The 24479-nt window shown below is 47.6% G+C and overlaps 1 protein-coding gene across 1 annotated transcript; it reads right to left on the reverse strand.

Moving 5' to 3' along the window:
* Positions 1 to 1199: 1199 nt before the first annotated feature.
* Positions 1200 to 23996, reverse strand: LOC120672519 (protein DCL homolog, chloroplastic-like). The gene is made up of 3 exons (XM_039952954.1): positions 23685 to 23996; positions 3288 to 3402; positions 1200 to 1702 (listed from the first exon to the last, which is right to left on the reverse strand). Exons 1-3 carry the CDS (start codon positions 23933 to 23935, stop codon positions 1514 to 1516), a joined length of 555 nt encoding a protein of 184 aa, XP_039808888.1. The 5' UTR covers positions 23936 to 23996; the 3' UTR covers positions 1200 to 1513.
* Positions 23997 to 24479: the final 483 nt, after the last annotated feature.

Raw genomic sequence — 24479 nt, forward strand, 5'->3', positions numbered from 1 at the left:
TTGAGTCTGCATACAATTAACATATTCTTGGTCCAAAAGAATACAATTCTAATTGTAAGATAATCCAAAGGGGATACTTCAAAGGGATAATTATCCCTGCTTTTATTAATATGTTATGATAATTATATAAAATTAGTATATCCACATGCTCTATGTACGTATGGTCAAATAATCAAAGTATATACAATCATAGAATGTTTAGTATAATTACATGAGATACATATGTGGAAGTAGCTACATGAGTTTAGAATTGATTTTCCTAAAAAATATTATAAATATTGATCTTGTTCTACCCCATTTTAAATTATTAGCCGTTTTGACTTTTCTAGATATATATAAAAACTATATATCTAGATATAATGTGGATCTAGATGCATATCAAATGCTATGTATTTAGAAAATCTAAAATGATATATATAATTTGAAACAAAGAGAGTTTAATTTTAATCAAATTTAAGAAAGTTTAACTTAAAATAAAATCAGAATTGCATTTTATTTGGTACGTAGGGACTATATGAGAGTTCAAATATGGAAGAAAAAAATTGCGTATAGCAGGGCTGTGCAACTGCATCCGTGCAGCCCCGCCTCGATAGCTCCCACGTGGAGCGAGAAGCATGGGATGGGCATCGAGCTCGGCTCATCCCGTAATGGCTAATCGCAGCTGCACCTTGGCTCGTATAGCACCCATTGGCCAATTAATTACCATTATTAGATTCATCTAGCGAATTAGCAACTTTCTGCTGCAAAAAAAAATTATAAACAGATTTTGTTTAATATTTCTAAATAATGATATTCCCTTTGATGTGATAGGAACTAAAGTTTAGTTAGATGATCCAAACACCCCCTCAAAAAAAAACGATGATCCAAACACCCCAGGGCCGGTGTAAAGGCATTAGCACTAGAAGATGGCGATAAAGACTCTTCCCATCTCTGCTACTTCGTCCTGTCAGTTTTGATTACACGCAGTCATCACGTTTAAACTCTGAATGCTATTCTCTTGGAGTATTTTAAATGAACACTAGAGAAAGGTAAGGCTAGATTGGCTTCCAAATATGCTTCATACTATTAATCAATGATCAAACTAATGGCTTAGGAGATGAGAGAGGGTGGGAGGGAGTGAGGGAGGGAGAGGGAAGGAGGGATTTGCTGCTTTTAAAATACTGAATGAAAACCATAACGAGAATGACACATCTAGCATCTCAAACAAAAGAGTTGGAACAGACTAGCAGGAATGCAGGATGTACTATAGCATCCATTTCATGGAATGAAATATCACACAACACTTCTATTACATCAGCAGCAGCAGTGCCTCACGCGCAGGAGATGCTGAGGTCCAAGGCCCATCAGTATTCACCAAAAGCCTGGGGAGTAACGGCCTATTCGAGCCAGCTATGTAGGCTAAACGGCTAAAGAAGGTCGGTCAAGCCAGTGCTATATATAGGCAACAATATAGCATCATAATAACTAGGGAAACAAATGATTTTGGCAAAGGAGCCACCATGTAAAAGATTTCCTACTTCCGAACACGAAAAAGTTCTGACCTATTAACAAGATGTTTCTGCAGAAACCTGTCTGCGTAAGATGGGTACTTTTCTTTTATGTATGCCTGGAGACACTTGCGGTATGAGAAATCCTCCCAATCGCCGTTTGTCCTAACAACAAAGAGGCATCTTGAAAACCTGAACCCACGGTGCCTGTCAACCTTTTCAAGAAGGATCCAAGTTAAGAAATAATAGCATGTTAAGTTGTAAGAGCACACAGGAGAAAACACGGTTATCATGAGTGCAGTATGCAGCGGAAGCATCACATGTCACAGAAAATCCGAAGTTGCTTCACCACAGTTTTCATCCTAACCTCTTGGTGTTTATGATGCAAGAATGATCTGTTTCACTGATATCTATTACTCCGGCATAACTCTTTCTCTCAATCTTATATTAAGTAAAAACTTTAATGTAGTGCAATTTCTCAACTTTAGATTTTAACTACGAGATCACAAGGGGTAACAACCCAAACTAAATTCTATGGAGGACTGAAGAAAACCTTATATGCCTTTTCAATTGCTACAAAGAATCAGCTATACAGTATACAGATGAAAGGCACAGAAGGGAAAAATAAAGATGGAAGTTTGGCAGCAATTTCTGGTTGGCGGTCAATGGTTTCTTCTGACCAATACTAGCTTATAAATGCTAAAGACTGAAAGATTGAAGAAAGCTGGCACCTAACTCATGCTGTTTGTAAAAAGAGGAGGCATTACAAATGACCAATTTAAGTCCATGACACTAAATAGGTCTCCAAATCCTCACAAATAGGGGTCAAGCATGTTTGCTTTTTTAATTACTATGAATGACTTAGCAAGAGAGGAACGGGATTGTGCGGATGTGAATGTATTGTTAAAAGCTAGGAAAGATATGATGAAAGGAAACAGTGTGAGGAATACTATAAAGAGCTAAAGAGATATAAACAGGGCAAGAGTGCATTAACCATAGAATATTCAGAATGACAGCTTGCAGCTTGATAAGTTTGTGGTTAAAATGCACAAGTGGTGGTTGACTTAGCTCGTTGAAGCTAATTAACTTAGTTCAGAAAGCCATCATTGCTTTGTGGAACCTCGAATGATCACTCTGATTGCACTCTTTTCTGAGGCCAGCTCAGAGTTAAAAAGTGGTAGGTCACCCCTATTTGGATAAGCTAGAGATTGTGGAAGCTAGCTTGTAGATTGTGGGAGTATAAAAGCTAGATCAAAAGCCAGCCTGTTTGGACCTCTAGAGCTCTTAAAACCCCCAATGCACAAGGTGGTAAAAGCTTAGGGAGAGGTAGCTTGTGGCATTATAAAATATGGACCAAAAGTTGGCCTGTTTGGATCAGCTTGAGGTTTTAAAAGCCAGAATCTCTAGCTGATCCAAACAGGGCTTAGTTTTACAATAGCTTCCAAGGGCATGCAAATGCGAAAATATGAGAAGTTAATGTCTTAATGATAACCATCTACAAATGCAACAAATAAATAGAGCATACTGAGATATCAATGTCCAAGCAGGTCAGTCAAGGCAGCAAATTCTAATTATTAGGCTCAGTGGAGATCCTCTATATGAACTCAAACTAAGTAGTGCAAATAGCCAAATAGTTAGCTTTTTAGTAGTTCTAACAACAAATAATAACAAAATTCCTAGGTAAAACGCATTTTTGGGCACAAAGGGAAAGAAAGTCTGGAAGGTAACAGGAACACAAGGAAATAACTTGTTTGAGGAGTTGGCATCTATTTGGTAAAGTAGGTTAGGTAATATACTCACCATTATACCATCAATCCCACAACCAATCTTCTCATCTGCACGAGGATGATAGGAAAGAAGCTTTTCTACTACAACCTTTTCATCATTTGGGCTTAGAAATCCACCATTTCCATACCTGCGGTAACATAACATTGTCAGTAAGACAGGAACAATTGTCCAATTGATGCAAGTCATAACACAATGCATCCTCACAAATTGGAAGTTTTACAGAATACTACCTATTTAGGGCAGCTCAACATTGAGGTGTTTTGCACGGTATAATCAAGAGCATATAGCAATCCTAGTAAAGTTTCTGTTTTACCTTAGGATGTTAATTTGGTAGCATATCCAAAATAGAAAGATACAACAGCATCTATTTTTGTCTTTAACCAATAACAACTACACCTGATAAGCCAACACAATGGCCAACTAGGACTAAAAGTCACACGAGTGTCAACTTATTAGCTATAGCCCAATTTGAATCCCCATTGATGACAGTCTAAAGCAAGCATTCAGGTGATTTTGGACAGGCCAGATTATACACCTCTTGACTGCTTTCTAAGAACAGACTTTGCAATTACATAATCGAAGCAAACAATTGATATGGATGGAAGCAGTAGGGAGGGTGTAGCTGTGTGGTAAGGCCGATAATGGGTTCCTTAAGATTAGCTAGCAAACTGCATCCTATTTACCATGAACATAAAAAATGCGGCTAGGATTACAGTTTCCATAAAAAGTAAATCAAGATCATCTTGCGTGACAGATTAGTACAACATGGAAGAATACAATTGTTGTCTACCTGAACCCATCCAACTAGCATATCAAGAAAGCAGATAACACCAGAAGCAATCAACCAAATAAACTTTCCTTCTATTCTCCAGTACCAAACAAAGAGCTCCCATCGAAGCTAGTTTGGACTCAAAGAACCACCAAACATCACTGCCGTGGGCATTGGGCTGCCACTGCCACAGCAGCCACAACCTGATCTCTTAGATTTTTTACTTCAGCACCAAACTAAGAGTTTGGATTCGATATTTGATGTAAGGGTGTGATTTGGTAGCTCTGTTTTTTTAGAGTTGGCCCTATACACTTAGCTCTGTTTGTTCCTCATTTGATCAGACAAGAATATATCTTGTTAGAGTATATTTGGTAGGTTAGGATATGTAATCCCGGACTGCCATGTGTATCGGGGAGGTGTCTTACCCCCAAGTCTTTGTACTCTATATATACCGCCCAAGGGGCTCAATGCAATATATCGATCACATTATACGCATCCTACTTTCTTACATGGTATTACAAGTTAGGGTTTCGACCTAGGCTTCCGCTTCGGCAGCCGCCGCCGCACCGCCCCCGGGGAGATCGATCTCCGCCGGGGGCAGCGCCCTCGTAGGATGCAGATTTTGTATTTTAATAAGTAAAAGAAGTCAGTTAATTCATTAAGGCTATGTTTATACCACGTATCAATGGGTAATTCTGAGTAGAAGGTTCCACTCTGATCCGCCGTGCCTGTCGTCGTCATGCACAGCAAGAAGACCTACCTCGCCGCCAGGATCCGTCGCCTCCGCCGCCTCCGCGCGGGCGGGCGCCGCCTGTATCCAGGGCCGCTCTGCATGGGGCACTATCGGGCGCCATCGTGGGGAATTGCTGCTGTGTTTCTCTTTTCCCGATCAGAGATCGGGTTTGCGTCGCCCTGCCGTTCGTCGCCGCATCATCGTTGACGCTCCCGAGAACGAGGTTGCTGTTGCGCGCCCTCACAGGCTACAGCATCGACACTTGTGGTCAAGCCATCATCGCCGGTGTCGCCGCCTTTTCAGGCGGTGGTGCCATCCGCCGCCGGTCTTCGTCAAGCCGGCACTTGATCCGAGTCCGCACCTCTTGCCGTTCTCGTGCGAACACCGCCGCCGATGTTGCTGAAGGAAGACCCCCCGTGCGCTTTTCAGCTGTCTGGTCTACCATCGCCATCCGCCGCTCACCAATGTTTTACAGTCGTCCGACTAATCGCGATTAATCGCGATTAGTCAGGCTTATCGTTCCCTTGGCACCGATAAGGAGCAACGACTAGGTATGAGCGACTAGAATTCTAGTTGTCCGATTAGTCGTCGATTAGTCGTTCGACTAGGTAGGAAAACGATCAGATTTGCAGTAATGGGCCGTGTCAACTGTGGTTGGGCTGCTGGGCTGGCATTAGGCCCATTAGGTTTTAGGTATATATGCACAAATGCATGTGCCTCAGACCCGCTGTCACCCAAATCTCACAAGTGAGTGACCAACTGACCATCATTGCGGTGTTCATGCTTGATATACACTATGTAATGTATAGTATACATATCATATCGGTCCTAGCATGATAGGACGACTATACAGACGACTAGGCTCGACTAATCGGCCTGATCGACGACTAATCTCGACTAATCACCTTATCGGTGCCATGGCGACTAGATCCGACTAGACGACCGTAAAACATTGCCGCTCACCGTCCTGCTGCTGTCTTCGGCTAGAAGCTGCTGATCTTGTGTACTCAGGTGCCTTGACGACGCTTCGGACCCGCGCCCTCCTCCACGGCTTCGACCACGTCCACCTCGACCTCGGCTACTTCGGCACTAAGGGGCTATCATCTGCATGAGCTACTCCAATCGAAGCATTCGCACTGGCGTTCCGACTACGAGGGGGTATCTCCATTGTTCTCCAGTCTGTCCGTTCGTGTTGCTACCGCTACAACTGTGGGGGGGGATGTTAGAGTATATTTGGTAGGTTAGGATATGTAATCTCGGACTGCCATATGTATCGGGGAGGTGCCTTACCCCCCAAGTCTCTGTACTCCATATCTATGTTGCACCGATTCCGACACACGTGTCGGACACGGCGATTCGCCATTTTCTTAAAAACAGCGACACGGCGTATATTCTTCCTTTGACTTCTTCAGCCAGCGATTAAACAACGTTGAAGTAATAAAATTTGGTCCAACAGCCCACAATGCCAAGGCCCACTACTTAACCCTACCTCATCAATTCCTGCTACTCCTCCGACCTCCCTCAGCTCGCCCCCACCCACCCGCACACTCGCAAGGCCGCCAGCGGCTCATCTCTAATCTGTCCCACTCGCGCGTGCCACTGCCGATTCCTCCATCTCTCCCATGCCATGTGGGCTGCCGCCCCCCCCCCCCCCTCCCTCTCTCCCGCAGGCCAGCTCCGAGCAAGACGCTCCGGCTCCCGCTCGCTGCTCGCCCACTTCCCAGGCCCCTGCTCGCAGGTCAGCGCCGGCGGCGCATCGATCCAAGGAGCGGGCGAGCAGCAAGCCGGCACCAGCAGCACATCGATCTGAGGAGCGGCTCCTCGCCGCCGCGCTGCAGCCCTTCCTCGACGGCATGTCGGTGTCGGACACGGTATCGGACACCGACACGCCAGTTTGCTGCCGTGTCGGTGCTACAGAGCTCCATATATACCGCCCAAGGGGCTCAATGCAATACATCGACCACATTATACGCATCCTACTTTCTTACATATCTAACCCCTCCCCATGTTCCCCATCCCAGTCTATGTCATATGTCATCCGTAGCAACCAATGGTACCTGATTGTCCTCTCGGCGGTGTTTAACCCATCATTAACTCAGTCATACCATGGCCATAGTGGCATTCAAGTACTTTACTTATTTGAGTAATAATGACAGACTTGTCAGCATTGCAGTGGCTTATAATCCAAAGATTTAATTCAAGAGCTTGGATTCACTAAGGATACATAATTAGTGCTAAAATCTAACTTTGTCCTAAATCCTACTGTTCTAGGCTTTTCAGTTGAGGTATTAAATCTACTAGGAAAAAATACAAAAGATTACATGAAATAGTTTCAACTTGGAGTTGAGGACCCAATTTTGTATGGTGATTCACAGTTCACCAACCTAATATCAATACAAATGCAAACTGCAAGCTGTTCCAGATTTATATGTTGCCATAAAACATAAACAGCAAACATCCACCTTGAACGCATGAAAGGGGTTAAAGAACTAAAAGTAGGCAGCTATGTGCCAGTTATGGTGTCGACACCACAATGTCAAGAACCAAGATTCCAAATATAACAGAGCGCAACCAGTCCTAGAATGATCAATTCAACCAAACTACCTAAGTACAAGCTCCTCTTCTGTCCCTAGAAGTATAAAGGCACAAATAAAACAAGCATATTTACCTGAATTTTGAACTACAGTAGATGAGAGACACTACAAACAGCGACAGAACTGAAAAATATAGTCATTTGTTTCCTTCTGCTCTTTGTGAAATCACCAATTAGGCGCTTTCAATGTAGCCATTCAATATTTTGACTTGACCCTATATCAGAATTTCATGGACCAACTTGTTAATAAAAGTGAAATGGCACATGTAACTATCTCAAAATCTTGATTCAAGCCGTAGATTCAAATAGGCAGGTGTGTATCATTCAACCACTTCTACTGATATTGTGAATAAATGAATATGCCCTACAAGTCTCCAACAACTTTCTCACATCTCCAAGATATGTGTATTTACATGATTGCCTACTGTTACACCAAACAAGTGCAACACAGAGGCCCAGTCAATTAGTCACATCATCGCTTATGTTGTTGTGTCCTGCCCTGAGTACACAAGATCTATCAGGGATCCTTCTGATTGATGCACGAACTGCTCAATGTGCGCCCTACTGGCAGCCACTGCTAATCTGCTATCTAGTCCTCTGACAGGACCATAAATGCTGCTCCCTCATTTTCATGAGTCATATCATCAAGGGAATTAATGCAGGACAAGTGCTTGCACAGTGACCCTTGCCAAACTATTTGACATAGTTAAATCAAAGGCTGACACAATACTACTCCACCATCTCAAATATTTAGCCACTTGAAAACCCTACAATGTGGACTGCTCTAGGCTTGTTTGGCTCCACGTGGGGTTTCGCCACTGCCTACAGCTTCTATAGGCTCTAGCAAAAGCAGGGCCCTTATCAACCTAGGGCAGTAATGTTGACTAAAAGAATGGAGTAGTTGTGCTGGATGACAGCATGTCAATGCCTCCCTGCTATGTGGCACCATTCAGGTGCTCCAGCAGTCCAGAAATGTAGATATTGACCTGTTGGTCCTCATCCAGCTTATCCACTCTTGCTACTAAGGTAGGAACTGCTGAGTGTAGTTCTACACCATGCTGGTATAATACAACACCGCAAACTCTCTAGTGGATTGCTACATGTCTTACAGCTGAACCGGACTTTTTTTTTTGATAAGATAACCTCAGTTACGTGGTAGGGCAAGCCAAATCTTCTCATTCAGGAGTAGTGCCATGCAAAAAAATTGTTGGTTGCCGTTCACTCACAGCACTTCTTTCCAATCAAAGGTGGGGAACAACTACACACCGAGCAATTACTTACCTTGGTGGCAAAGGCAGCAAGAAAGTTGGACAAGAACCAGCAACTCAACATCTAAACCATCAGAAATAATAGTGCCTCAGAAAACATATGTGGGCTCCTAGCACCCAATGATGCGTGAGTCAGCCATGAGCTTGGTTTATGCTTACGAGCATTGAAATAACATTTTGTTGAGATTACACAACAAAGAAATCAACAAGCCAACGCCTAGTACGTGTACGACTACTTCACGCTATTTGTTGGCTGCAATACCCACATCTTATGTGTCTGGAAACTCTACTTCTGCATCAGGAGCTGCATGAGGAGCTGCCAACCATTGATGAACCAAGCCAAGGAGCCTAGATCTAGCTCTCAAAGATCTTCAAGCAACTAGAAAGATGGCAGAACATCATTTGCTCAACCTTTGCTCTAACTATGATGACAACTCGCGATGATGATGGGGGTAGCATTGGTAGCCCTGTCCAGCGACAATAAGGATCCTACCAGCATTGGGGAAGAAGGGTTGACAGCTCTTGTGGACTAGGGGCAACACACAATATCATAAGCGAAGAAGTGATGTCATCCCAGAGAACAGAGAAGTAGCCACTGTCCCGTCCCCTCAGCCACACGCTACCAATTTATCTTAATTAGAATGAGACTTTTTATGTAGGAAGTTTATCTGTTTCAGTTACGAAAGTGCTATCTAAAAATCCCTAAATATAAGCAAAAGGCGCGAGGGTCATGGTTGGTTAAAAAATGAATAGAAAAAGTATATCTCTTTGTACGCCACCGCCCTTCCCTAGCCGCATGCCCACCCACCCCACTTTGCACTGCGTTGTTCAGCTCAATTCGGTCAAGCCCTACCTCTCACCTCATAAAGCTACAACCTCCTAACCAGCGCTTCGACAATCTAACCCCTAACAATAGCACAGTGTTGTAAAGTAACTCAAAACTTCAATAGCCAGGAAAACCAAAGAACTATGACATCATCTTCATTAATAGTTTCGGTGTTGGTGTTGCCGATTTATAGTCGCAATAACATAAGGCATACAATGATAAATTAATCTTTCCTTTTGGAGAATAAGTTCCGTTGTAGTACAGCAATATCCGGCAACAAATATTCTAGTACAGCTAATTTCCATATAACACGAAACAAGTTTCAAGAAGCATGGGTTTCCATATCACAATCAGTAGTGCTTATGGAAGAAACAGAGGGAAAGCCCATTCCATAGCTTCCCCGATTCGGTTCACAAGACTAGATTTGATCCGCTGCTTTAGGTATTTATACAAAGATTCAGAGAGCGCAGCTAACCATAACACTAGTATCCCATCTCAAAACGAGAAGGTATCACCAGTCTGACAATATCAGAGGCCACAGCTAATCTCTACAAACGAATCCTCAGTCCAAACGTGGACCATCCATCATGCTCATGCCATGTCGCTCGCAACCCTTAACCATTCGATTCGACCAACTCACAATACAGACCATCTGATGTGGGTCGGTGTGGATCTTTCGCCCATTAAACCGCAAACCCGGGCGCCACCAAATCCTTGCGAACCGCCTCTCCGCCTACACCACCGCTCTCAGATCCTCCACCTGCTGCCCCCCCCCCCCCCCCTCCACCTACTTGTGTTAAATGATGTGCTTTTAGATGAGACACCAATGCAAGAAGATCAGTTGTGCTCAATTCATTAGGTGCTTAGTGAACAAGTATAAGCTTTAAGCAAAGATAGCCAGGTGTTGGTGGAGAGTGTCTCCGGAAGGGATGAACACTACAACAGTCAGGGAATGCGCGTGGTGCGAAGATGTAGCGAACACGGGGAAACAGAAATCGTCTTCGGACTATCGCTCGGTATTCTCTCTCCTTGTATTCAATGTCCCATCAATGACAGTTACAGGGATATTTATAGGCGGCGGTTTGCCTCCCACGTGTAATTACAACATTGATTGCTTACAACGATAATATTCCCGGAATATTCCTGGGCCCTAGGGTAATTTCTCTACCTACAATTGTGAGTGGATTACAGCTCAGGTGGGGGGCCCACGCTTCTGGGGCTCGATTCAGGCTTCGTACGCCGATTCCTCGGGCGGCATCTTCAACGGCCAAGATGAAGATCTCATCATCTGGCCCCTCGGTCCTTCGGCAGGTCTTCAGCGAGTAGGGCGAAGACCTTGCCTTCTCCGCTTTCCACGCCTCTTCAACGAGCAGGGCGAAGACCTTGTCTTCGACACTTTCCGCGCCTCTTCGCTCGACTCGTTGTCTTCGGGAATTTCTTCGGCGGACGGGCCGAAGGTGGCATCCCCAACACTAGGTTGAGTTTTCAAAAGATCAGGTTGTGGATCTTCCTCAGACAGATATTGATTTTGGAATTCAATCAAGATGAGAACAATTGGTGAAAGGGAGCCTGATGTTCCTCGTGCACAAGCAGAGGCCGTGTCAAGCTCTTGGAGGGGAAGCAAGCTAAGGTACTGCCTAAGTACTTGCCCATGTTTCAGTATTTACTGCATAAGGCAGAGGCAAGGTATGCTGAGAGGTTCTAAGGCTTGCAACCCAAGAAGGAAAGGAAACATGGAAATAATGTTTTATTACTTGTTACTGTAGCAGCGGCCACCTAATTAAGACCATACCAACAAAATAATCCAGAGAGACCAAAAAATTACAGGGGAGGTTCTATTAGTTTATTTGATAGAATGGTATAAATGATTTGCAAGTTCTGAACCCATCAATCTTTTGACCATACATTGAAAAGTAATTACTAGAGTGACGGTACAATTTTTTTCTATGATAAAAAGAGGATACAAAGAAGCAGTGACCAATACTTACTAACATTAGAATTGAGAATCATAGGCGACACTGTGTGCATATTTTTCTGTTCATTCAATACATGTGCATGCCAAAACCATATATGCTCATCACCTATCTTGCAATGAATAAAACACTTGGATTTCCGTTGGTGTATATGTGAGTAGCCCATATGGCCTGTGTTAAGGCACATCTAGGAGCCCATGTACAACTACTATATTACCCACCCTTCTAGGGTTTGGAGGAATACACTGAGTTATTCTCATACATGGTATCAGTTTAGCCATCTCCCTCCCTCTCCTTCCCTCTCCAGCCGCCGCCGCCATGGCTGGCCGGCCGCCGGCACCGCCACCCCTCTCCTCCTTCCCTCCCTTCTCCTCCTTCCCTCCACTCTCCTCTGCTGCTGCCCAGGGCGCGGGCGCGGGTTGATTCGGCGCGCCGCGGGCCGCCCCTGCTCCCGGCACGGGAGGGGGGGCCGCCGCCGCCACCCAGGGCGCAGGGGCCGCGGGCGCTCTAGGCGCCGCCGCCACCGCCCAGGGCGCGGACGCGGGCGCGCCCAGCGCTGCCCATCCTCCTCCCTGGCGCGGGCTCGGTATGTCCCGCGCGGACGCGCCGTTCGCCGCCGCTGCCTTCTGCGAGCAGCAGACCCTCGTCGCCGGAGCTGCTATGGCCGACGCTGCTCTCATCGCGGCCCTCCTCGCCACCAAGTCCGAGGCTGCGGCGGCTTAGGAGCGGGTCCACGCGGCTGCCCTCGCTTGGGAGCGCGAGCGCTCCACGGCCGATGCTCTCACTCGTCGGGTCGCCGAGGCGGAGCACTACTTCCTTGTCTCCTCCGGCCAGCAGCCCGTCGTCCCCTTAACCGAGCACGCCGGTTCTTCTTCCCACCAGGCTCCGCCCTCAAGTTCTGGACCCTGGGTCGACCCGACCGATCCCATGGTCGCCCAGCTTCACCTCCAGGCAGCCGGCGTCCAGAACATCAAGGCCCTGGTCTCCGTCCTCCTCGACCCTACGTCCTCCTACGGGCGCTGGCGGGACCAGGTCCTCCTAGCCCTCCGCCGCTACGCCCTCGACGACCACGTCCTCCTCGACATGCCAGTCGAGGCACAGGACCAAGTGTGGCTGCACCTCGACAGCGTCGCCATGTCCTGGATCTTTGGGACCATCTCCCTAGATCTACAGGACATCGTCAGGACACACGGCGGCACCACGCGCCAGGCCTGGCTGGCGCTCGAGGGGCAGTTCCTCGGCAACGCCGAGGCCCGCGCTCTCCAGCTCGACGCCTCCTTCCGCACCTTCGAGCAGGGGGACCTCTCTGTTGGGGAGTTCTGCAGGAGGATGAAGGACATGGCTGATGCTCTTCACGACCTCGGGTGCCCGGTGCCCGACCGGGTCTTGGAGCTCAATGTCATGCGGGGTCTCAACAGCAGCTATGACCACCTGCGGGCATGGATCACCCGCCAGAGGCCCTTCTCCTCCTTCCTGCAGGTCCAAGACGACCTCGTCCTCGAGGAGATTACCAGGGTCCCGCGACTGGATCGTCCTCGTCCACCTCCACCGCGCTCGTGGCTGCTCCACCGGCTTCCTCCGCCTCGCCTACCACCTCCCTCCTTGGTGCTCCTCCCACCGGGCAGACCGGGGGTGGGGGGGTGGGGGGCCGCGGTGGACGTCGGCGGCGGGGGGGACGTGGTGGTGGTGGCACTGCTCCTGGTGGTGCTGGTGGGGGGTCGTCGGGGCACTCCGGCCCCGGCTCCTGCTTCTGCCCCTGCCCCTGGAGGTACGCCCTGGCCATCCTTCAGCAACCCATGGTCAGGGCGCATCTCGATGTGGTCGTTTCAGGGTCAGGGGGGGCCTCGTCCTCAGCTCCAGCCGGCGGCCATGTTCGTCAGTGCTGCTCCCCTGTTCGCGCCGTCCTGGACTCAACCTGCTCAGCCTAGCCAGCCTCCGACCTGGTCTGGGGGTGGGACCAGGCCGCGCTGGCGCAGTCCTTCAGCATCATGGGGCTGACACCGCTGGCCAGCACCGAGTGGATCGCCGACTCGGGTGCCTCCTTCCACACCACCCCTGATGCTGGTATCCTTTCTTCTGTCCGGCCTCCACATCCCTCTTGTCCTTCTATCATGGTTGGAGATGAATCTTGTCTTCCTGTCACCGCCGTGGGTTCTGCTCCTGATTCTTTCCGTCTTCCCAATGTTCTTGTTGCTTCTCAGATGATTCATAACCTTCTTTCCATTCGCCAATTTACTGCTGACAATTCTTGTTCCATCGAATTTGACTCCTCTGGTCTTACTGTGAAGGATTCAGCTTCCCGGCGTCCGCTCCTCCGATGTGACAGCTCGGGGCCCCTTTACACCCTTCGTCTTCCTACTTCCGCTGCACCACCTTCGACTTCTTCGTCTGCTGCCTTTGCCGCGACGCCGTCTTCCACCACTTGGCACCGCCGTCTTGGTCACCCCGGCCGCGACGTTTTGGCTCAGCTCAATCGTAGTACCGATGTTCCTTGTACTAGGGCTTCTGCTGAGCACCTCTGTCATGCGTGCCAGCTAGGTCGTCATGTTAGACTTCATTTTTCTTCTTCTTCTTCCCATGCGACGCATGCCTTTGATCTTGTTCATTGTGACCCCAGCATTTCTGGTTATAAATACTATCTGGTGGTGGTTGATAATTTCTCTCATTACTCTTGGACTTTTCCTTTGCGCACCAAGTCTGAGACTTTTCCCACCCTCCACTTCTTTGCCTGGGTGTCCACTCAGTTCGGCCTCACCATTAAGGTCGTCCAGTGTGACAACGGGCATGAGTTTGATAACAACACCTCCCGTTCTTTCTTCCTCTCTCGGGGTGTTCAGCTGCGTATGTCTTGTCCGTATACCTCTACAGAACGGCAAGGCTGAGCGGATGATTCGCACGACGAACGACGTCATGCGCACCCTTCTGATCCAAGCCTCTCTGCCTCCCCGCTTCTGGGCTGAGAGTCTCCACACCGCCACCTACTTGCTCAACCGCCTTCCGTCCACGGCTTCCCCTGCTCCCACTCCACACCACGCTCTTTTCGGTACCCCTCCTCGCTACGACCACCTTCGTGTCTTCGGGTGAGCATGTTATCCTAACATCTCCGCCACTGCTCCTCACAAGCAGGCGCCCCGCTCGACTCGTTATGTATTTTTTGGTTACTCTCCTGACCACAAGGGGTACCGATGCTTTGACCTCACCTCTCACCGGGTCCTCATCTCCCGACACATTGTGTTTGACGAGTCGGATTTCCCCTACTCCACCTCCTCTACACCTTCCCCTGACCCCGAGTTAGAGTCCCTATTTTTGCCTGACCCGGTGGTTCAACCACCTTTGTTTGTCTGTCCTTTTTCCGCAGATTTTCCTGGTACACCGGCACCGCCTCCGATGATCTCTGCTGCGCCTCGCGCGGCCCCGGTGCCTTCTGTTGCGCCACGCGCGACCCCGGATCCGGCTGCCGAGCCACGCGTGGCCCCGTTGCCTCCTGCGCCTGCGCCTGCGCGCTTCGCTTAGCCGGTGTAGGTGTACCGGCGTCGTTCGGTGCCGGCACCGGCGCCGACTCCGGCTCCGGAGGCTCCAACGTCGCCTACACCGGAGCCGTCGCCGCTGCCACCGCCGACTCCACCGACTCGCTCTCGTATCGAGCCAGCGGTGTACCACCCGCCCGTCATCCATCGGAACCCTGGTCATATTCATCCCATGGTGACTCGGCGAGCGGCTGGGGTTCTTCGGCCCGCGACTCTCTCTGCCACCGAGGGAGAGCTGCGGCCTGTGGATCTCTCCGGTACCCTCCTCTGTCCGCGACGCCCTGGCGGATCCTCACTGGCGTCGCGCGATGGAAGAGGAGTGCGAGGCTCTTCTTGCCAACCAGACGTGGGCAGGGTTAACCGAACCGTCGGTAACCGGTCCGGTTTGACCGGTACCGGTCAAACCGGACCGGACCGGTACCAGTTCGGTCCGGTATGAAACTGGTCCAAATTCAAAATTTAAATTTGAATTCAAGAAAATGAAAAATTCCCAAAAAAATTCCTAAAAATACTTCAAGGTGCAATGAATCTAATGGTGTCAAATTTTCTCCAAAATTCGTTCATTTAGTATGGTTTGCAGAATTTATAAGTTAAATAAAAAAAGAAAAAGAAAAAAGCCGCGGCCCATTAAGGGCCCATTCGCGTTCATTTAAGCAGGCGTCCGAGAACTAGAAGGCTCACTCGCGTCTCCCCCATCCGCTCCCCCCTCAGTGAGTCCAGTCCGCCGCCAGAAGTCGCCGACCGCCACCCTTCGCCGGCTAGCCGCCCTCATCTCCCAGCTAACCGTTCTCCCCCACCGGTAAGCCGGACCGGTAGCAGATCTACCGGTCCCGTCCGGTTTGCCGTCCGGGGAGGCCGGTTTACCGGCCTGGGAAGGCGGTAAACCGCCAATTAGCGGCGGTAAGCCGCGGTCAGGTTAGTTATTTTTTTTTCCTAGGATTTAGGTGTATTTAGATGTTTTGTTTTAGGATTTAGGTGTATGACTTAGGTATATTTAGAATTTAGGGAAGATTTATTTATATTACATGATTTTTTGCACTATGTAGTAGGTTTTAGCTAGATTTAATTTAGGTGTATTAGATGATTTTTGACACTATAACTTAGGTAGGAGTAAGAATATTAGATGATATATTTTTGTTGTGCATGTATGCAGATAGACAATGGCAAGCAGAGATGTTGTATGGGAACACGGTGAAAATCTTTATCCCGGATGGCGATGTAACTATTGTCGTACGCAGAAAGGAGGTGGTGCGACTAGATTGAAACAACATTTGGCTGGGCGCGGGGCAGAGGTGATCCATTGCAGGAATGTGCCACCTGATGTGCGGGACTTCTTTCAGCGTGAATTGGATAGGGCAAAGAAGGCAACTGCTGACCGGGCCCGAGAGAGGTTGAGACGGGAGAAGGCTGCAGCAGAGGGAAACTATCCCGGTGATGAAGAAGATGAGGAGGCTCAGGTGCAGCGTGCCATGGATCTATCGAGAGCGGAAGCAGAGTCCCGACGGGGGGTGGAGCAGAGAGGAGGTGCATATGAGCGTGGAGGGGGTAGTGGTTCGACGAGGGGGAATGTTATGCAGAGAATGTTTCGAAAGTCCACTTCGCAGAGGGAGAGTCCTGTGGTGGACTATAACTTGACAGCTGGTGGGAGAAGAGGAATGACACAACCAAGGATTGATACAGGCTCCTAGACGCAGAAGGATAAGAACGCAAAGGAAGCTATTGGTAAAGCTTGGTCAAAGTTTTTCCATATTGCAGGAGTACCTGGAAGACAGGCTGACAGTCCATACTTTATCAGCGCGGTCAGGGAGACACAAAAGTGGGGTAAGTTTTCTTTCATTGCAATGATACCTATAAGCTTACATTTTTGTATCTTATGATTTTTATATGGTTGCAGGTGAAGGTATCGCATCACCCACTGGACGGGATATTGATGGCAAGTACCTTGATCAGAATGAGCAAGACTTGAAGACGAGGTACGTAAAGTTTCAGAAAGACTGGCCCTTATTTGGCATCACGTTGATGTGTGATTCATGGACTGGTCCGACGAGGATGAGTGTCATCAACTTTTTGATATATTGCAATGGGGTCATGTGGTTCCATAAGTCTATTGATGCGACTGGAAGAACTCAAGATGCTGCATATTTGTTCAAAGTAGTCCCTCAACCTGTTCCATTCACATTGTGTATGTTTTGTCATGTTACTAAACAATCCGTCTTCCATTGCAGGAGATTCGAAAGGTGGTGGAAGAGATTGGACCAGAGAATGTCGTGCACGTAGTCACCGACAACGGCTCGAACTACAAAAAAACATGCAATGAACTACTAAGTGATGTGTATGACCACATAGCTTGGACACCTTGTCTAGCACACACCGTCAATTTGATGTTGAAGGATATAGCTCGAAGGCCTGAACATGGTGTTATCATCAAGCAGTGCAAGCGAATTTCAAATTGGTTACACAATCATGGTCAGTTGAATACAATGATGAGGAACGCAATCGGTGGTGAGTTGGTCAAGTGGAATGCCACTCGATTTGGAACCAACTACATGTTCCTAGAGAGCATCTATCGGAAACGTGATCGTTTCATGCAGTGGATGGCATCTACTGAGTTCCAACACAGCAAATGGGCGAATACCGAAGATGGTAGATTTACTCATGCAAGTTTTTCAAGTATGGAGTGGTGGGATGCATTGAAATATATCATCGACACGGTTCAACCAATATACAAGTTCCTCCGCTTCGCTGATCAGGACAAGAAGTCGAACATGTGCGAAGTCGTGATGGCCTACCAGACTATGAAACAGGAGCTGAAGTCTTTCTTTGGAACAAATGTTTCCACACTGAAAGAGTATGTTGAGGTGGTGGACGAGAGGTTGGGTGACGTGTTCATAGGCACGTATGTGGGTCCAGGTAAGCACACATCAGTCGTCTATTTTTAAACTCTATTGAAATAATGCTTATTTGAAGTGATTTATATTTTGCAGCTGCTGTCCTAAATCCGAGGTATGCCTATACGATGGATCCAACTCAACAAATGTTTCGTGGACTTAAGGATACATTTCAGCACATGACGGATCTCCAGAGCGCCGTCCAGGCATTGCAGGAGTTTGACGTGTTTCGGCAGAAAATTGGCGAGTATAGCAGTGATATGGCAATGCGGATGGCGATGGACCCAAAGACATCCCCATGTAAGAGTTATTTCGTATGAAATTGTTATTTTCTCTATTCGAAAATATTGCTTACATACTCGGTTGCACATGCAGCGTCCTGGTGGATGATGTTCGGATCAAGTACTCCAAAACTGCAGTACCTTGCCATGAGGCTTGTTTCACAATGTTGTTCGTCCAGTGGATGCGAGCGGAACTGGAGTACTTTTGCCTTGCTGCATACAAAGGTTCGCAATCGGTTGTCGCACAAGAAACTTAATAAGTTTGTCTATGTCAACTACAATCTTCGTCTCCGACTTGAGGAGGTCTCCGGCCCACTGATGCGTGAAGAAAGTGATTTCATTGACCAACTAGCCCATCTTTCTTTCTATGATGAGAAAAATCCAGTGCGGGAATTGATGGAATATGGTAGATCTAACCGGGCTCCAGTTCTGGACGAGGATGATGATGACGGCGACATCCCTCTCCCGTCTCATATTGTCAGAGATCAAATAAACGTGTCAGATCTACGTGAGGCTACGGGGAATGATTCCATCAGCGATTGGGCACGTCAAAATATAGGTGACACTCACATAAGGAAGAGAAAGTTGCACAAGAGGCCTAAGAAGGGTGACTCGAAGCTTCGAAAAGGCAAAGGAACAGCAAAACCAGTGAGCAGCGACACCGAGACTGATGATGGCGAAGGTGAGCGTAGTCCTCCGTATCAGGAGGTGACACTCACCTAGGGAAGAGAAAGTTGCACAAGAGGCCTAAGAAGGGTGACTCGAAGCGTCGAAAAGGCAAAGCAACAGCAAAACCAGTGAGCAGTGACACCGAGACTGATGATGGCGAAGGTGAGCGTAGTCCTCCGTATCAGGAGTCCGAGGATAGCAGCTCGGCCGATGATGGTGATGATGGTGACGGTGCTGAGCCTGATGCTGGTGGTGGTGGTAGTGGTGCTGATGCTGCTGCTGGTGGTAGTGGTCGTGCTCGTGGTGTTCGTTTCACAGGTATATATTGCACATATAATTACACACATATTTCTGACTATTGACTACTAATTATGAAATATGGTTGATTGCAGGGGAAACTCAGTTCACACATGCTACTCAGGACACCGACCATGGAGCACCGCAATCGCAGAGGAGAACAGGTGGACCGACGGACTATGACAGTCCACAGAACTCTTCTTCCTCCTACAGCGATTCGAGGCACTCTTTTCACTATCCCATTCCTGACATCAGCATGCAGCCACCGACGAGATGGGTGTACGAATGGGAAGACCCCATTTTTACACTATGTTAGTTCAGGAATGGCAGACAACATCGGCGTGGACGGGCCAAACTTGGCAACACTACAAGGCTGAGCTGCTTAGAGTGCGAGGTATCGCTTTGATGTCCACCGCCGAATACCAAACCGCATCCCAAATGGGGGTCTTCCCATTCCTACGTTGAACTTTCATTTCATGTGTATAGGTGTATGACTCCGTATTTGTATGCACCCTATTACTATTGTATTTGTATGCATGATTATAACTTATTGCTTTGGTAGGGTCATTTACATTAAAATGTGCATAGCTCATGTCGAAATTTCCTTTTATTTCACACCGGGGATCAATTTTTCAAGCGTCGGAAAAATACTCTAAACTACCGGTATACCGGCCAAACCGGCCGGTATACCGGTGTAACCGGTCGGTTCATCGTTTAAAACCGGGCCGTCGAAAACACCGGTATACCGACCAATCCGGCCGGTATACCGGACTATACTACCGGAATACCGGTTCGTACCGATTTAACTGCAGAATTCAAATTCAAATTTCATTTTGTCCGGTTCCGACCGGTATCCGGCCTAACCGGACCGGTAAACCGGTACCGGAGCCCGGCGGTTAGGCCGGTCCGGTCGGGAATGGAAACCCTGGACGTGGGACCTAGCGACGCGTCCGTCTGGTTGCAATGTGGTCACTGGCAAGTGGATCTGGACGCATAAGCGCCGGGCTGATGGTACACTGGATCGCTACAAGACTCGCTGGGTTCTCCGGGGCTTCACCCAGCAGCCTGGTGTGGACTATGATGAGACTTTCAACCCAGTGGTGAAACCTGCTACAGTGCGCACGGTCCTCTCGCTCGCTATCTCTCGCTCATGGCCGGTGCACCAGCTAGATGTCAAGAATACATTTCTTCATGGCACTCTATCAGAGACAGTCTACTGTAGTCAGGCAGCGGGATTTGTGGACTACAGTCGTCCGAACATGGTCTGCCAGCTCAATAAGTCTCTCTATGGTCTGAAGTAGGCTCCTCGGGCTTGGTATTCTCGGTTTGCCACGTTCTTGCTGACACTGGGTTTCACCGAGGCCACGTTTGACACTTCTCTGTTCATCTACCGTCGAGGGGATGAGACTGCATACCTACTGCTCTATGTTGATGACATTGTTTTCACAGCCTCCAATCAGCAGTTGCTTCAGCGCATCATCTCCTCTCTACAGCAGGAGTTCGCTATGAAGGATCTTGGTCAGCTCCATCACTTCTTGGGTGTTACTGTTGAGCCTCGCCCTTCTGGCCTTCTCCTTCACCAGCGGCAGTATGCACTTGATATTCTGGAGCGGGCTGGGATGACTGATTGCAAGCCATGCTCCACTCCTGTCGACACTCAGGCGAAACTGTTTGCTGATCTGGGTGACTGCCTACCGGAGTCTTGCTGGTGCCTTGCAGTACCTCACTTTCACCAGGCCGGACCTCACATATGCCGTTCAGCAGGTATGCCTTCATATGCATGATCCCTGGGAGTCACATCTTGCTGCGCTGAAGCGTCTCCGCCGCTACGTCCGTGGCACTGTTGACTACGGCCTAATTCTTCACCGATCTCCCTCTGCTGAGCTTGTTGTCTACACCGATGCTAACTGGACTGGTTGTCCGGACACTCGTCGTTCCACTTCCGGCTATGCCGTCTTCCTAGGCGGCAACCTTGTCTCCTGGTCGTCCAAACAGCAGCCGGTTGTCTCCCACTCCAGTGCCGAGGCGGAGTACCGTGCTGTCGCTAACGGCGTGGCGGAGGCGTCCTGGCTACGACAGCTCTTGGCTGAGCTCCATAGCCCGCTCGCTAAGAGCACGCTCGTCTACTGCGTCGTGTATCTCTCCACCAACCCCGTTCAGCATCAGCGGACGAAGCATGTGGAGATCGACTTGCACTTCGTTCGCAACCGGGTTGCTATCGGCGATGTTCGGGTCCTCCATGTCCCGACCACCTCCCAGTTTGCCGACATCTTCACCAAGGGTCTCCCCTCCTCGACTTTCTCGGAGTTTCACTCCAACCTCAACGTAGCAGGTGGCTAGTTGTGGCTGCGGGGGGATGGTGTCCCTGTGTGTGCTTTCTTTGTTGTCCAGTCTTGAACTCTGCTGCGCCGGTAGTTCAGACTGCGGGGGGGTGTTGGTGTATATGTGAGTAGCCCATATGGCCCATGTGTTAATGCCCATCTAGGGGCCCATGTACAGCTACTATATTACCCACCTTTCTAGGGTTTGGAGGTATACACTGAGTTATTCTCCTACATGTTCTACTGGTCTGAATATATTCTAATTTTCAGAGGAATTTACTTTATCTTGGTGGCATGCTGCATCTTTAGATAGCAGACAATCAGAAAAGCACAAGTCATATTTAGAAAATTTAGTATAGCACAAACTTGCAAGTTGCGAATTTAAAGAAAGTACTAATGGGGTTTGTGGTCAATATGTGAATAGTTCGATTGCTAATGTTTGAGTGTACCCTAATTTAGTTTCCCCCATAGGTTGAAATTTGCAATAACTGAAAATTTCAAAGACTTAAATCATTATACTTTGCCTATTTGACACTTTTAGTTGGCATTACCAAAAGGCTGATCACACATTTACCAGTCACATGATGATACATAGTCAAATAGTAGACAAATATAAAATTCCAATATATAAGTCTGTCCCAGTGGCTACGCATGTTCTTTCCACAAATCTCTCTATTTCAATTGATTATATATTTTCTTCCAAATGATCATCATTACTGTATTCTTTTCTCCTGTTTCAAATCATCATAAAAAAAACTGTGCTGTATATTTAAAACATATATACTAGACATATCAGTGTAAGCAGGAGAGTATGTTCTACTTGTAGCATTGATTGAGATATTAGACCACTAAGGTATATTTATGTTCTACAATAAAATGACAATATCTCTTGTTCTACTTGTAGCATTTTTTTCCCATTAGCTTGTTCTCTGTCACAACAGCTGATTTTCATAGTTGATGTCCAGATAAACATGATCCAAAAATCAGATGGAGGGATTATCTGGAATTTTTGGGCCCAATCATTCTAACATATTTTATATTCTGTATGAACTGATATTACAACCAAATCTGAACTATTTGTACTCTATATTTCTATGCCCACCAGGTGATTCATCAAAATGCACAGCTCAAGGAGCTCTGAACAAAGAAAAAAAATCAGATTGTCGATCACATTGGCCTATGGTTATCACAATGCTAGAACAAGCTCAGTTTTGTTTGTCTCATTGTTCTGCCACTCAATGAACTATCTAGAGTTCTAAACAGTCAATCATTTGCTCTGAGCTTAAGCATAATAGAAAGACCATGAGGATTCATAGGCACATCAGATCAAATTCAATCCCCATTTAGTTTCGGTCTAAAACATTCTACATTTTCAGGACATGACAACAAGCCATCGCTGGGAGCAGTTGGTGCAAACCTACTTTTTGGTCAATTTGTGCAAGCTACAAACGTCTGCTGTGAAGCCAAGGCAAATATTATTTTTAGCAGTAGTGGGGTATATTGTTTGCACAAACAATACATGCTCATATGTCAGCCACTGGTAGCAACTAAATAAAACGGGCTACTCTCTGCATCATAGAATGCTTGTAAAGTTCAGACACGAGAGAGATCCACTTTTAGGCCCGGATGCATCAATTTGTATACATGATGCTATGATATGTAAATGTGCTGCAAACTTAAAAGTTATTTCATTATACATCTGGCCCATATCCTTAAGCATTGGAAACGAATCTAAAAATCGGTGAGCTTCAATCCTCTCACCGACAATATAAACCTGGCCATGGGAACATATTAAACCTATGCACCATGTGCTCAAATTTGCACATGGGCTAGTGGCTATCTGCAAGAGCGCAACAAGGCCGCCGAATGCCAAATTCAGAGCTTATCACTACATTTCACTTCTCTTGTTGCTTCCATAAAATTCAAACGCCCATGGACCTCGCACAAAGTCACCACTGGCCAGCTCAAAGATGGCCTGGCAACGCCTTGCCTAGAGTTTTCTAGTCGTAACACTAGTATCCCATATCAAAGCGAGAAGGTATCACCAGTCTTAGTATCTGACAATAGCAAAGGCCACAGCTCTCATATATATGCGAATATGTCCAACACTACTTGTGAGCTTCCATGTTAACATCTAATAACGCACAAATACACTAAACCCGATTCCCCAAACCAAAACGCAGAGAACTGCTAACAAACAAACGCCAATCCCATTTATCATCTGCGAAGGCCCTCAAGAGAAATGTCCTGGAACCGAGGCTGACCTGCAGGTGTGGAGGATGTCCTTGACGAGCTCCACGACAGGCTTGACGTCGCGGAGGATCTCCGCCTCGGCTTCCGCCCAAGGATCGGCTTCCCCCGCAGTGGAGGGTTCGTCGGCGGCGGGGAGGCCGCACAGCTGGCGGTGGATGCGGGGCGAGAGAACTGGCACGGAGGCGGCGGCGGAGGCGGCAGGCGGGAGGCCCCCGCGGAGGAGGCGCGTGGCGGCCCGGGCGAGGGCGGCGGCCAGGGCCATGGTTGGTTCTCCGTGGGACGGCGACAATGGAGGAACGACGCACGAAGCAGGATTTCTACAGAGTTGAGAAAATGAAATGAAGTTGGGCCGTAGGTTAGAGTGGGCTTGGACTTGTCTTGTACAGAAGTTGGGCCCCAAGTTGTGCAATATTTCTTCTTTTCGTAAAGCTTCTTTTGAGAGGAAAATTTGGTTGTCTATTTGCCTAATTTTTGGAGAATATAAAGATGAGAATTTAATGGATAAAATCATAGAAGCATGACAAGATTTAGAGCGCCAATTGCTCAATACAATTTGGAAAGCTTGGTGACCACGTATCTCTCCATTTTTGTTAACATGTCGTATTGGGTTTGTTCTAAATCAAACTTGACTAACTTTGATCAAGTCCATAAAAAAATACAGCAACAATTATACTATCCAACATATCGCTATCAACGTATATTTCATGGTGGATTTAATGAAACAAATTTGGTATTGTAAATATTATTATTTCTTTCTATAAATTTGGTATTAGACTAAATCTAATACGACATGTAAATAAAAAACA

Source organism: Panicum virgatum, chromosome 2K (genome assembly GCF_016808335.1).
Source record: "Panicum virgatum strain AP13 chromosome 2K, P.virgatum_v5, whole genome shotgun sequence".
Lineage (NCBI taxonomy): Eukaryota > Viridiplantae > Streptophyta > Magnoliopsida > Poales > Poaceae > Panicum > Panicum virgatum.